Source organism: Macrobrachium nipponense, chromosome 8, assembly GCF_015104395.2.
Source record: "Macrobrachium nipponense isolate FS-2020 chromosome 8, ASM1510439v2, whole genome shotgun sequence".
Classification (NCBI taxonomy): Eukaryota; Metazoa; Arthropoda; class Malacostraca; order Decapoda; family Palaemonidae; genus Macrobrachium; species Macrobrachium nipponense.
This window is the reverse complement of record NC_087203.1, coordinates 66,380,494-66,397,338: the sequence shown is the minus strand read 5'-3', so window position 1 is coordinate 66,397,338 and position 16,845 is coordinate 66,380,494. Positions and strand designations below refer to the sequence as shown.

Genomic DNA, 16,845 nt, shown 5'->3' with positions numbered 1-16,845 from the left:
AACTTGCAACAAAGCATATATATACTATGTATTTACTATGTAAACAAACAGTATCCACACAGTAAGAAATAGCTTTATTGTTAATTTAAATTATAAACTGCTGGACAGTAAAAGCTTCAGCATAATTTTTAGAGTTGAAAGCAAAGTAAATTAATAAAGAAACAATAACAAATATATATTACTGTATATACATGTGATTTTATCATTATCTCATGTAGTACTATAGTAGATTCACTTTACTCGTGCATCTCATGCCCAGCGCCAATCCTTACAACACTCCGGATCGGCTGTTGATGAGCCAATCACAGGGCTGGAAACTTTGTCTCTCTCTCGAGTTCATGTAGGCAACATCTGTTCCAAGATCTTTCTAACATTATAACTTTCATTACACCTCAGTTTTACTGCAGAAAAGGAGCGTTTCCCATATTTACCACCTTGTTTTTCATACAGTTTCGTGGCTTAAAAATTATAGGCAGGGTTATCAATATGAAAATAACAAGCAAAAGATTAAGAATATCAATCTCTCTCTTATCTTCGTGTAGTCAGGTGTTGCTCATATGATTACTCGATGACGTCATCATAATCACCACCCCTTGACAGAAGAAGTCTTATGGGGGAAAAAAGAATATTAAGACTTCATTATCATCACTATCATTATCACTATCACCCTCTCATATTCTATAGTGGAAATCTCTATAAGAAAAAATATCATTACTTAGATATTGATACCTTATGGAAGAAATTCATTTATCCCACTGATTTTTCTTTTGCTATGATCAGTTCTCCGGTATCCCTCTCACTATTCCTTATTATTATATATTTTAGGATTTTCTTCATAATTCTTATATACCATTATAATCCTTAAATCATTGGCTTAAAGACGGTTAATGATGAAATTGGGAAATGCTCCTTTTCTGCAGGTAAAACTGAGGTGCAATGAAAGTTATAACTTTTGATACAGCAGAGGTGGAACATACATCTTGCCTATGTGAACTCTCGAGAGAGACAGTTTCCAGCCCTGTGACTGGCTTATCAACAGCCAATCAGGAGCGTTGTAAGGAATGGCGCTGGGCATGAGATGCACGGGTGAAGTGAATCTACTATAACCTCTTTTCCTCCATATCTTTATTCCATCTTCTAGTTTAGTAAGTTCAAAATGTAAAAGAGAATGATAAACGTATTGTTAGTAGTGTTAGAGCCGATGGAGAAACAGCTGAATCGCATTTCAACCATCATACAATAGTAAACAATTACTACCATAGTTATGTTATAAATGACATTAAATAGAATAGGACTGATATATTTTTACCCTATTCACTTTGGAGAAATGATTGGCAAAGGAATATACTATGCCTTACTACTAAATTTAAGATGCAAGTTGCAGCTGAAGCTGACACAACATCATGCTGCACAACTATTATCGTTCATCGGAAAAATGGAATAAACTCCCATTAACTTCAATATGCCATCAAACTCAACTGCTCATAGAGAAAATATTGAATTTTGTTGTAATTTTGTTATTAAAAAAAAAAAAAAAACCAGCACCATCTATGGAAAAAAATTTACAACAAGCGCTTTTCAAGTCGTCATATATATATTATATATATATATATATATATATATATATATATATATATACACAGTGGAGCCCTGTATTCGCGTTCTCCGGATTCGCGGATTTCTCTCAGGAAAGTTTCCCCACATTATTCGCGGTATTTTTCTATGAGAATTATCCACAAATTCCTGGTTTTTTGTCAATTTCATCATAAAATGCACTTTTTGTGATAAAACTATTAAAAAAACCAAGTATGAAAATTTTTAGTGGTTTTTCTTGAGTTTTAACTAACAAAATGGGCTGATTTTAGCATTTTGATAGGGGTTCCAAACATTCGCGGATTCTAACTATTCACGGTGTGTGTGTGTGTGTGTGTGTGTGGTACGCATCCCCTGCGAATATGGGGGGACCACTGTATAGTTTTATATATACATATATAAATGTGTGTATGTATATAATATACGTATCATATATATATATAATATCATGATATAATATATTATAACTATTACCCACCACTACCCACATATTACACACACTATATCACTATATATATTAATATATTACTATTCACACAAACACAATTATATTATATAACACACTACAATATATATCTATATATATATATATATATATATATATATTTATATATAATATTATATATATATATATATAACATATATATATTATTACATATTAATATTAAATTTATACAAAAGGCAGTCCCCGGGTAACGACGGGGGTTCCGTTCTTTGAGACGGTTGTCCGTTAAGCCAAAAATCGTCGTAAGCCGGAACATCATAAAAAATCCTAAGAAAACCTTACTTTTAATGCTTTGGGTGCATTGAAAACTATGTAAACTGCATTCTTATTGCATTTTTCATAAAAAAACCTTCAAATATTGATTATTTTGCATTTTTGGTGTCATATTTCATCGGCCAGATGAGCATTGTAGGCGTCGTAACCCTGGAACTAATGTCTGATGAATATAATTGAGAAGCGCCTTAACCTCGGAACGTCGTAACCCAAACCCGTTGTAGCCCGTATATATATTATATACTAAATATTATATATATATATATATATATATGATATAGTATATATATATATATATATATATTTATATATATATATATATATATATATATATATATACTGTATATTATATATGGTATAAATATATATATATATTATATACTTTATATTATTTATATATATATATATATATATATATGTATATATATATAATATATATATATATATATATATATATATATATATATCATATATATAATATATATATATATATTATATTAATATATATATCTATCTTATATATAGTAATATATATATATATATATAGCTATATATAGAGATATATATAGATATAGAGAGAATATAGATATCTACCTATATATATATATGTGTGTATATATATATATATATATATATATATATATATATATATATATATATATATTATATATATATATATATATATATATATATATACATATGTATAATAATCATTTACACAAACTAGAAGCAAGAAAATTGCTCAAAATTAAGTTAAATTTGGCAAAATAATCTTACCCCTAATCGCCCTTAGCTAATTTCTGAACCAAAACACTGATCATTATGTATGAATTTTAATATACAATAATGATATGAGAATATATACAATATTATTGGATACAGTGAAGTAAAGCATAACTTTAAAAAAAAAAGTCATGGAAAAGATGCATATTCATAATATTGAATTTGTTTTTATAATACAATACTAATAGTGAATATATGTATTATATATTCCACGTTAGTTCCGGAGGCAATAAAACCTTATACTTTTGATATTCCTATTTTGCACCAATATATCTAGAAGTGCAATATACCATGGTCTGTTATCTTGGTGAGCTACTGTACTACACATCATTAAAATATTATAAACGTGTGCACACATAGTATTTGCACATGTACTAATGCCCATTGGTTTAAGAGATTCAAATTAGCAGTATCTCAGAGAGAGAGAGAGAGAGAGAGAGATTATTTAGGACTCCAAGGCTTGGTAGATGTAAAATCAACAAGAAAAGTGAAGATACAGTTTTCATTAGCTTTTGTTCATCAAATTTCCAATTTGTTTTTACTGAAAAGACAATCTCACTAAATTTACTCTAGAATATGAAAATACATTGCAAATTATATCACATAAGTTAAAACTCCAAAAGAAAACCGTTCAAATACTTAAAAACACGATATATGTCGGAAGTAATTGGAATTTCTCAGATGGATTTGTTTATAGAGATCCGGTTGATAGAATGTGAATTTCTGATTGTAGTACTATGTATCATGACAATAGTATTTACTTGTTTTCCTTCATGAACAGGAATATCATTGCATCATCGTAAGTGGTGATTGTAATTATTTAAGTTTCAATAAATTTATGTTTGTATTCCAAAGCGTTTAAAATTAGCTCACGTCAATGGCAGTCAATGTTGCGACAGCTAAGGTAGGTTGAGCAAATCTAGTTGCATTCACAAGAGCGTTTTCTATGATGTGAGGAGGAGCCCAAGAACTTTGACCGGGAAAGCGCAAGTTACTGGATACTGGTTTACATAACGGATTTTACACTTTGATTATTTTGACGTTGACAAGGATCGAATGCTCGTTGCTGTTTACAAAGCTACTGACATTAAAAAAATTTTTTTTATCATGGCTAAAGTAGCATGTCACCTCAAAGATTTTCTGGCTATGCTCCCATTACAAAGCAGTTCATAGTTAGCCTACACAGTTGCATTACTTTGCCACGAGGCTAAAAGATCTCCCAACACATCAGCATTTTTTGCACGATATAAAAGTTTAATTGGAGCAATACATATAGAGTTATTTGTGGTAATAAATATTTTTACTTAACACAGCTTTTTTTGTCAATAATTTGTGGATGAAAACCAATTTTCAAAAGTACAGACTATATCAAGGGAGCAAGAATGACCACAGCCTGTGTTTGAAATTTTCCACGTCTTTTTCCAATCTTTGAGTGTTACGGCCACTGTTGAATGAAATTGAGATTGGGGTAAGAATTTCTTAGAGAATTAACTTGAATACTATGGTCCTTCAAATTTCATCTAGTATAGTGCAGCTTGACCTTGGCAGCCAAATCACTCTGTTTCCCAGGTATCTGTGCACCGACTCACCACTCTTTCTTCTGCCTTACTCCATCACAAGTGCGTCACAAATACTCTCTCTCTCTCTCTCTAACATACTTTAAAAATATATATCATTACTAAATCTCCCAAAGAAAATAATACAAGGAATTTAAATACAGTGGGGCCTCCCTTAGTTGCGGATCAGCAATCACGGTATCAGTTAATCACAGGTTTTTCCTTGGACCACTTCTCAGTCTATATCGCTGCTGTATGAATCGCAGCATCGCGGGCTTGTCCACGGTAGGCTAAGCCTCATCCGGGTCCGATACCCAGCAAATGCATGAACAGATTCACATTATGATATTAACAGATAATAGATGTAATAAAACCATTCTCACCTTATATATTATTCGCATATCTTCATAATATATAGCCTATTCATGGAAAAATTCCACATCACTGACATCAACATGTAGTTGAGTGGCCAGCAGAAATGTAAACATTGAGTTACATTGCTTCACAGCGACCTTTGCCATTCGTTAACCTTTTAGAAATGTTAATAGTAGTAGTGTAATTACAGTAGTAATAACATTTAGGAAAACATTAATTTTCAATTCGAACTTAATTATTGTTTTGGAAGAACGTAATCAACTTCTCTGAACACTGCAGTCATACAAACGATAATGTCATAGATTATTGTATTGTTGTTTGCAATCGGCGACAAAGTGTAAATGTAATAAAACCATTTTTACCTTATATATTATTGGCATATCTTCATAAAAAGCCTCTTCAAGGAATAATTTCTTGGGGAAAGCATTTTTCAGAAGACAAAAATACAGTTTCAAGTTTACAGTATGCATTGATTACTTTATTTTGATGTGATTACATTAATATTACAGTATGGTACTGTAATCAGTATAGCAACTATTTCTGATCATGAACGTATATCATTCAGGAAAAAAATATGTATGATCATCGAGACGTCACCAAACCTACAGTCTCGTTCATACATACTATTTTTACAATGTGATAGTGGTTACATTGTTCTACAAACTACCGATGTAATTTACATAAGTATCCTCTAAACTCACTTTACTTACTTTTTTGTGGAGCCCAAATACTATATTCACTAATTACTGTTTTCATCTTCTTTTCATAACTAAATACATTTTTAGGATAAAATCATTTACAAATTTTCAAATACTATGAATGCAAATAGCAAAATCTCTCTCTCTCTCTCTTCGCTTACAGAAACAAACTATAATACTGATCTATTATTATCGTAATAAAAGAACAAGATGGTCCCCGACATTTGTAGGTACACGTGTTGCCATATTTTTATTCTTTCTGTGATTTACTAAACTGTGCTTCAATACAACTTTTATAGTTGACTCGATGATTATCACATATTATAACAGTATACAAAAGAATATCTTATCACTATCAAAGTTTCATTTCTTATCACCATAAAAATATTTAAAATACAAATTTCATCATGTTATTCTCGAGCTAAGCTAATCTCTCTCTCTCTCTCTCTCTCTCTCTCTCTCTCTCTCTCTCTCGTCTCATCTCCCATCTTCTCCATCTCCACTCTTCTCTCTCTCATTTCATTGAGAGAATCATAAACCTTTATGTACAAAGTTAAAAATAATAATAATTACATTAATAAATTCGTTTCTTTTAGCAACTAAATTGTTATCCAAAATAATTCTTTCGGTAATAAACGTCCATCGGCTGATTCTAAACGTAAACAAAATACAAAAATAGATTTTTATTGCTGTATTTTGCTGTTTATACATTAATATTATAGTTGAGTGCTGTAATCATTACAGTAAATCATGTTTTTTTTATCATAAATATGTACATTCACGAAATAGATATACAAAGTACTTTTAGTTTGGTGCAGCAGCCAAATCATGAAAAAAGAAGGGTATTGTAAGCTAATATACTTTTGCTTGCTGATCTGATGAAGGGGAAATTGAAGGTAGGAAAGAATTTATAAAAGATTTGTGACATTATAGACATATAACTTAAACACACACACATTCAAAGGAGGCATAAAGTAAGCAAGGGAGCCATTTTAATGACTACACCCTTCTACTACTACTAATACGAGCAGCCATTGTTAGTTATAAAGTGTTAAGTTACAATAAGTACATGTGTATCTTCAACCTAGTACGTTTGCATGGACCAATCAATAGTGAGTACCCATATGATAGTTTAAGGTATATTAGGTGTTTAAATTAGTATTGAAATAAGCAGTTAGCCTATAAGAGTTTTTATAGGAAGCACATCTTTGGTGTTTTAACTATTGAAGTAAGCAGTTGGGGTGGGTATAGCCTAGGGGTTTTTGAGGTGTGTGATAACACAGATATTTCCTCATCGCGGGTGGTTGCGGCCCCCAACCCCCACGATTATCGAGGCCCCACTGTAGTTAAAAATAGGCCTATGCTTTCACGTAAGCAGATTTTGCACTCTCTCTCCTCTTTTAAAACATTTGAAAAAATATTATATATCACTCAATCTCCTTTAGTAAATATAAAGAATTAAGTATCTCTATAGATAGGCCTATGCTTGCTCTCTTTCTCGTCGTAATATTTCGTTCTTTGCTGTATTGTTCTTTACGATTTCCACAAGTACTGCCCAAATTTAAACAAATTTCCTCTCATTTTTTAAGAAACGTCTTCAATTATGCATGAATTTTACATCAGTTTAGTGTCAAACATTACTTATAAGTAAGGTTTCACAGTAGGTTTTAAAAAAGGATGATCGATATTCCAATCTGAACTGACGTTACCAATCCAACATTAATGAATAATATTGAGCATGTTACTACATTCAATTATAAATGATTATAGGACTTCTATAGAATCTTTATGGTGTAAAGTTAATGGAAATCTAGAAAGAAAAAAATACTATGATTCTGAAGCTCTGCCCCCTTTCTAGAGTTGACAGGTGTGGCATTACTGAGCAATATGTGTCTGAAGATTTAAAGAAAACTGTATCTTCACTTTTCATGTTGATTGTACAATTACTACTTATTATCTTGAGATGTTTTTGTTAATCAAAGGATTTTCTAAGGTCAATTCTTGGGATTTAGTAAAAACCAATCTTAATAGCAGCACACACCCCCAATGACTCAGGTCAGCCGTTAGCACGTCATTCTACCAACCTTGTGAATTGACACTCTACTCTCTACAAATGATTTTGGTTTTTAGAATTTCGGATAAAGGATTATGTACCTGTATATTACTATTTAGTTAAAATAATCCTGAAAACCTGCACCCATTTTACAAAACAATAACAATGCTTAATATAGTTCAACAACACAAGAGTAACTTAAAAATTAAAGATCATCAAGACTAAAAATTTCTCATCAACTTGAATAATTTATTACTAATGAAGTGCATTTTAGCCTAATGACATAGGGCGAGGTATTATTATACATCATAACTTTAATAGAAAAATGACAAGAGTTTAACCATACTATATATCAAATTTCTAGACTCAAAACAAGAGCCTCATTATTTTAAACATAAGTTCATTTACATGTCAATATTTTTGTCTTACCTGTAAAATGGAGTAACTCCCATTCTTACTAATCAGTATTTTCTGCTGCTCCTCATTTCTACCCGTTACAGGTAAAGATACAGAATTCATAACATCCTTAATGGAATTTACAAGGAATCTTTCAAGAGCTACAATTCCAGACTGCTGTAATAATGGTACCAATATCTGATCAACAATGTTCTGCCTGTGAAAAGAACATTGTATATTATAAAAACAGTATACTATGTATATAACCACTATGTCAAAATTGGTTATCAGTTAATTTAAAGCATTCATTAGGTGATATCTACATGTATAAAGAAATTCAGCTTCCAAATACTATATCAGAGATAATAAGACTTACAATAAAGGAAATGATCACCCATCAAAAACATTCAGATTCCATGTTAAATAATGATACCAAAGGAACAAAAATCTTTTCACCTTTTCACTAAGTTCCCCCAACGAAAGGCCAATGTTTTAAACAAAGAAAAATTACCCTTAAATGACATTTGCACTTATAGAGAATAGCTCATGAGGACTATTATAACCTATTTTCTACATGGTTTACTATTAAAAGAATCAAATCTTCAGTTAATGTATAGCTGTACAGGACAAACCTTCAGATCTGAAGATGCTGGATGAAATGAAACAAAAATGAGTTTCTCTTATTCTATAGAGTTCTTGAAGCTTCTGTAGTACCAAAACTCAAAAGAAGGAAAAGCTATATGAACTGTTTGAAGAGAAGCATCAGAATAAGACTGAACAAAGAATGGCTACTAAATAAACTAACCTGAAATTTGGAGTGCGTCTCAAGTCAGAAAACATTTCATACACATGATGAAGCGTTTCAATTTGCTTGGATGATGACTGTCCCCTTATGAATTTCTCCAGTGCTGGCTGCAGATCCTCCTCATAACGATGATTTTCTTCTCGACAAAACAACCTGTCAGAGAGCACTTTACGATAATTGTGTTTTATAGAGCAACAGGCATTATATCAGTGTACAAAAAAAAATTACATAGAAAAACCTATCAGTAGCTGTTGTGAGTCCTCAAAAGAGTTAGCCTTTTGATCCCACTAGGGCTCTATAAAACAGACTGAGCAACATGAAGAACTCTCTCATAGCCTGTCAAGCCAGAATAATGCTATTGTTGGTACAGTGATGGATTATAGATGAACTAAACTCCGGTCAAGAAGTCTCTTTATCCTGCCTATAATGGCTCCCTGGAAGATCACAATTCACCCTTCCAGATGTGGCAACAACAGTACAGGTAAGATGAGCTCTGTGAATCTACTATTAATTTGATGTTAAAGATACACCAACAAAAGAAACTGATGCCTTTCTATCAGGAAGAGTGGGTGCATTTGAGGACTCTCTGTAGCTAGTAAAATATGACATTTTTTAATCAATTTGTATTTTCATAACCAACAAACCTTCGGTCTTAACATTAGGATAATCTTCTTGTGCTAGCTGGAAACCAGTTAAAAACAATTAAAGATTGTAAAGCAAGGAATCTGTGGCATCTGCATACTTATATGAGGTGGAAGCTGGTCACTGACCAGGCATGGAATCTTGTGATGCATCAAATCTTTCTTTGACCACCTTGGAGAGTAGTCGCTTGCTCTCTCCTTCCGGCTTGTTGCTTTGTTTGCCTGCGATTTCTTTGTTTCAGTTTGTTTGTGTGTGTGCCTTGTCTGATTCTTCTAAGCCTCATCAACGCATGTGCCCGGGCAGTCAGGGATATACATGCTCCAGGTTTTTGGCTGTTACCATTACAGACCCCCTGGTCAAAGCCTGTTTTTTGACATTGTACCCACTGCTCATCCTCAAAGGAACAAATAAAAGAAATGACAGAGATGGAATGGTCTTGTACCTGAAAAAGAATCCGAACTGCCTGTCTGAGAATACAGTGTACCCCTCTGTATTCGTGGACTCACGCATTTGCAGAACTCTCTGGAACATTTCCCTACATTATTTGCGGAAAATTCGCCTATTTTTCTAAGAGAAATATCCACAAACTCCCCAACCACCTTTTTTTTATTTTATCAATTTCATCATAAAATATACTTATTGTGATAAAACTATTAAAAAACCAGGTATAAAAATTTTTAGTGGGTTTTTCCTTGAGTTTTAACTAACAATATTGGAGGTTTAAAGCATTTTTATAGGGGGTTCCAACTGTTCGCAGGGGGGTCTGGTACACATCCCCGGCGAACACGGGGGGACCACTGTAGGTAAAGTAAGTCATGTGAGAAATCACTTTCCTTCTATTTAAGTTTCCAGTGAGGAATTAATAAAGAGTAACGAAGGAAAAAAGTTTGTCAAACTCATGACAATAAAGTGATACCCTACTATTATATGTCAATAAGAAAAACAATACATATAAATCCTCTGTCCTGGAAATTCTCAGAATAGCCACAACATCCAAGCCATGTAAGGAATCACCTCCCCCTTGTTTATTAGGGGTTCCTGTGAGGAATGATCAGAGAACAAGTGTGTTAACCTTACAACAATGACTTTACCAAGCTGGGATAGATACAGAATAACTACTCCACCCCAGCAATATCTCAGATGTATCACTGCATCAGATGGGATGGGAGACAGAACTCGCTTTCTGATAGGGAACTTACAGGCAGGGACTTTACACACTACATACTGACACACACAGCAGTTTAACTTCTTCAAACTCTTAACAATAATGTTGGGGAACATTGTCTCTAATGATGAATCCGTAAATTTGAAAACCCCCTTTGAAAGATGCCCATCCAGATACTATAATGCAACTAAGGGGAGGAGTTGAGGGTCTGCCTTTTTGTTTGGGGACATACAAGATAATGCTCAGTGCATGCAGGAGTGACATGTTAGTGGAAGCAGACAGACAGTTTTGCCAGTTGTTTAAGGTCCGCACTTGCTGAACCCAATGGTGAAAAGCCTTTTGAGTGTAAAGATTGTGTACAAAGATTTTATCAAAGTAGTATCAAAGTAGTAAGAGCTTCACCGTGTAGAGGCTTGCTGAGCTCTAGTATACATGATATATACCCTAGTCCTTTACATCAATATTGGAAAGACACAAAAGTGACTAAGACACCTGGTGTGAATTTGCATGTTTGGCCCAACAAATCAAGAAATCTTCCACAAAGCGAATTACTTAACTGGGACTTCAGACAACCTTTTGGAGAGCTTATAGTAGCTAAATTAAAACCGATGGGATACTTATGTGGTGCAACACTAAGGAGATTGATTAACCCTCTTACGCCGGAGCGGTAAATAAAAAATTGTCTCCCGTATGCCGGAGGGGTTTCGGAGTGAGCGCGGAAGCGGAAAAAATATATTTTTTTTTAAATCACAGCGGGCTTAGTTTTCAAGATTAAGAGTTCATTTTTGGCTCCTTTTTTTGTCATTGCCTGAAGTTTAGTATGCAACCATCAGAAATGAAAAAAATTATCATTATCATATATAAATAATGTGATATATGATAGCGCAAAAACGAAATTTCATATATAATTGTATTCAAATCGCGCTGTGCGCAAAATGGTTAAAGGTAACAAGTTACTTTTTTTTTTTGTAATGTACACTAGATTGCGATCATTTTGGTATATAACACATTGTAAAACGATAAAAGCAACACAGAGAAAATATTATCACAAAATAATGCATGAATTCGTAACGTGCGGACGTAAACAAATATTTTTTTTCAAAAATTCACATAAATCTAAATATTGTCTTAGAGACTTCCAATTTCTTTCAAAATGAAGACAAATGATTGAATATGACTATACTGTAAGAGTATTAACTTACAATTGCAGTTTTCGACCATATCTGACGAGTTAAAGTTGACCGAATGTCGAATTTTTTTTTATATATATATATATTTTATATGCAATTATTTCAGAAATAAGAAAAGCTACAACCTTCAAATATTTTTCGTTTTATTCTACATAAAATTGCGCACATTTTCATATATAAAACTCTATGAAATGCCTAATATGAAATGGAGCAAATATTCCGAGAATGGGACGTACGCATTTTGGAGATTTGTGGCGGAGAATCCGCGCGCGGAGGGAAGGAAAGATTTTTTAAAAATTCACCATAAATCTAAATATTTTGCTAAAGACTTCGAATTTGTTTCAAGATGAAGATAAATGACTGAATATTACTAGACTGTAAGAGTTTTAGCTTACAATTGCGTTTTTCGACCATTTCGGTAGAGTCAAAGTTGACCGAACGTGGTTTTATTTCTATTTATCGTGATTTATATGCAGATATTTCAAAAATGAGAAAAGCTACAACCTTCAATTATTTTTTGTTGTATTCTCCGTGAAATTGCGCACATTTTCATATATAAAACTTTATATAACGGCTAATTTAAAATGGTGCAAACATTACCACAATCGCATGTATGATTTTTTCAGAAGAGTTACCGCGCGGACGTAAAGAAAATTTTTTTTTTTTTCATAAATTCACCATAAATCGAAATATTGTGCTAGAGACTTCCAATTTGTTGCAAAATGAAGGTAAATGCTTGAATATTACTAGACTATAAGCGTTTTAGCTTACAATTGCTTTTTTCAACCATTTCGGTAGAGTCAAAGTTGACCAAAGGTTGAAATTTTGGCAATTATCGTTATTTATATGAAAATATCTCAAAACTGATAAAAGCTACAATCATGAGTATTTTATTGTTGTATTCTACATAAAAATGCGCACATTTTCATATATAATACTTCATGTAACGGCTAATTTACAATGGTACAAAAATTATGTCAAAGTGACGAAATAATTTCCGAGATGTGTCACAGATACTTTTTAGTGCGGCAAGAAAGAAATTCGCGCTTGCGCCTGTGTAACGATTGCAAACAAAACAACACCTTGATCCGTGAACTCCCAGCATCCCCCAAGGCACGTGATTCAAAAGTTTTAGGCTGCTAGGCTTATAAGTATTTTTCCGCGAATCTAAAAAAAAACTTTTGTAAGTCGATGTAAAATACGTCCAGTCGGCACACGAGAGAGAAAAAATGTCGACGTAAAATACGTTCAGTCGGCGTAAGAGGGTTAAGGAATTAGGTTAGATTCTTAGGTGGTCGGGGTAATATTAGGTAATATTCAGTAATCTTACGTTAGGCTAAGTTAAATGTGGGGATATGAGAATAAGTTTGATGAGCTAGGTTTAAGATTAAGGAGAATTAGTTTTATTTGCTAACCCTCAAATTTGCTCCCACTATCCTCCTTCAATTGCGTATAAGAAGGCCCCTACAACAAAAGAACCATCTGGGACATTAGCCATGACATCTAGGTAAACAAGGAGTGACTGGAGAAAGTACAATGTTTAATCTGTAATGCTGAATTCCTGCAGAACAAGAGATTTTCTCTTCAATGGTTCCTAATTCTTAGACTGATATGATGGGCCAGGGGACAACAGCAAGTTCCTCCAATCGTCATGTAACGTTTTACTTTTTATTTACCAAATACCAAAGGCAGTATACTTTTGACAAATATTTCTATTTTTTATATACAGTTCAGTATTGATACTGTAATAAACTAAAATACTTTTAACTTGTAACTGATTCAACTTGCGTGCAGTACATACAGTCATTACGACACATTGTCTGGAAGGGTAGGAAGCACCGTAGCCTACAGTTTTACTTATCTGCTGCCTGCCTGGTAACTACAGTATGATACTTTGTGCGTTTTTGGGAAAGAAAGATATGACAAAGGTAAACTTTATGATGACAAGAGAGAGATTGTCCATTCGTCTTTGCAGCTTAATTCTATATTTTTTACCATCTTTTATATTCAAACAAGTTTGAAGGAAGGAATTCAGTCTATTCTTCATATAATCATTGAAATACATACGCATTGTATTCAAAACACAAGCACTTACAGACCGAATACAGCTAAAACCTGATTGGCTGGCTGGTTGCCATGGTGATCTGCTAACCAATGACAGCCCTCTACTTCTGTTCTATTTTGATAAACATTTTGATCACAAAATACGACAGTGAAATGTTGATGACATTAGTAACAATAAAGAACAACTCTCACCAAGATTAATATGATAAAATGTGTTTCAAGTCTCACCTATTATTAAAATTCAATAGTTGAATTAGAATTATTTGGATCACATATATTTTTGCGTTTTCAGCAAAAAGATAAAAATCTGTTGTTTCTTTTTCTTTAGAGAGAGAGAGAGAGAGAGAGAGAGAGAGAGAGAGAGAGAGAGAGAGAGAGAGAGAGAGAGAGAGAGAGAGAGAGAGAGAGAGAGAGAGAGAGAGATCCATTTGCAAAATTAAAATACCTGTTGTATTAAGAATGATCATGTTTATAAAACTTCTTTTACATACTTTATGAACATAATGTTCAGACCATTTGTATTCTGATAATGTTTACTTAATAAAACTTGTTTTACATACTGTATGAACATAGTGTTTAGATGCCATTATGCATTCTGATAATATTTACATTCTTAAAATCATCACTTGCATTTTACAGACATCATCACAGCCATTAACTGCTAAATTAAATGCATTTCATAGATTGGTTATTTTTCCATAAATTATCACTGCTGGGTTTAAAAAAGGGATTTTGACGAAGGAAAAATCTATTTCTGGGCAACGACCTGTGTCGCCCTGTGAAATGGTTCCTTTGATACTATTTCTGAAGAATAAATATTGCTATTCATCCTAGAGAAAAAAGAAACAATATAATGCCAAGATAAATGGCTCGCTCACTTCTTATAGAAGTGTCGGTATAGTAAGGAGCGAGTGGAATCACTACCAGAGGTCCCTTGCCATTTAGCTTCTTCCTTCGACAAAACCCCGAACTACGGAGGAGCCGTGCTACAGCTCCCGGTCTACTACTACCGTGAGCGCCTCCGACGCCTGAGACGTCATTCCTGGAGATAGCCTCCAAGCTTGGGGTAAGCTGGGTGAGGATAATCTAACTACAGGGTGGGGTTTCACAGGGCGACACAGGTCGTTGCCCAGAAATAGATTTTTCCTTTGTCAAAATCCCTTTTCTCCTTTTGGGCTTGACCTGTGTCGGCCTGTGAAATAGTACCAGAGAATGCCAAACACCAAGCTTGAGGAACAGTACAGATAAATTAAGAAGGTAAAGTTAAACACTTGTAAGGTTAATAGTATAATAATCAACTAAAATTACAGTCTTACCCTAAGAGAAGTATAAGCCCTAAAACACGGGTTATCACTTAAAATTAGTTAGCCTAACAACAAACAATAACAATACAGGTTAGGCAAAGACAGGATATAAGTTGATATATACAAAAGAATGGAACTGAATCCAATTAGAATGATGAACAAAAGCAAACTCAAGGTAACCCAATACATGGAGGCGACTAAACTAAGTAAGGGTGCAATGGGGCAGGTAGAAGGGAAGGCTACAAGAAGTTATAGTAAAAATTAAAAATCAGGAGAAACTGTGTTTCCAGCTGCCACTGCTGGAAATTTGAGGGCTTCTAAGGGTTTTAGGTAGTGCCGTTTGAAAACTGTCGGAGATTTCCAGCCTGTATACTTCTTAAGATCGTCAAAATTCATGTGTTGGAAATAATTAATAGATGTGGCCACCGCCCTAACATCGTGGGCCCGAGGAAAGGACTCTGGATTGGCCTGTTTAATGAAGTATAAAATTTGTTGCCTGATCCCTTTTAGGGATAATGTACCACCTTCCTTCCTAATGAACAATGGGCCTGAAGATTTCAGAGTTGTTCTGCTTAGGTAGGCTCTTAATGAGTTGACAGGACAAAGGGAAATGTCTTGAGGTAGTGGTATGATTTTCCACGAGGACCATCTGTCCTGTGGGTCTTCATTTTTGGCTAGAAAATGGCGATCTGGGGATAAGAGGACTTCCCCTGAGGGGAGGAACTCAATGTGGCCTGGTTCCCTTGATAAAGCTGACAGTTCTGATATTCTAGCTCCGGAGGCTAAACTTAATAAGAATAGGGTTTTCCTCAGGAGGGATATATAATTGCAAGAGTCATTGTAATGTCCGAGGCCAGTTTGAGGACATCATTTAAGAACCAAGAGACTGATTTAGGTCTCGTTGATGGTCTTAATCTAGCACAAGCTTTTGGTATGGACGTAAAGTACGAATCCGTAAGGTCTATGCTAAAACTAAATTGGAAGATCTTTTTAAGAGCTGATTTGGTCGTAGTGATAGTGTTGCTGCTAAGCCTTTCTCAAACAATGATCTGAAGAAAGTTATGGCTAGGTTCGTTGTCATGACTTGAGAATTTGACAACTTAAGGAACTGCTAGTTTCTTGACAGATGAATCATATTGCCACAGAGTAGATTCTCTTTTATCTGATTCCAAGAATGAGATATTCTGGGGATCAATTTCTGCATTCTCATGGCTGCGAATTTCAGAAAATCCATAAAGTTAGGGTTTTCTGAATTCTTGAGGAAGCGGACACAGTCTGAGTTTGCACTAACTGGTTAGTTTGGGGTTGGGAATCCGTAGTGGTCGGAGTCTCAACTCTAGGAGTAGAGGGAACCAATTGCTCTTGGGCCAGTTGGGAGCTACTAAAGCTACTTGGCCTTTGAATGTCCTGAGTTTGTCTAAAACTTTTATGAGAAGGTTCACC

General features: G+C 33.8%; 1 protein-coding gene across 1 annotated transcript in view; it reads right to left on the bottom strand.

The window, feature by feature from the left end:
• LOC135222815 (DNA-dependent protein kinase catalytic subunit-like) overlaps positions 1-16,845 on the bottom strand; it is a 763,170-nt gene that overhangs the window by 302,469 nt on the left and 443,856 nt on the right. The window contains exons 29-30 of the mRNA XM_064261121.1: positions 9,038-9,190; positions 8,266-8,449 (exon numbers count right to left, since the gene is read on the bottom strand). Of these exons, the coding sequence (XP_064117191.1) occupies positions 8,266-8,449; positions 9,038-9,190 (337 nt within the window). The remainder of the gene's footprint in view (positions 1-8,265; positions 8,450-9,037; positions 9,191-16,845) is intronic.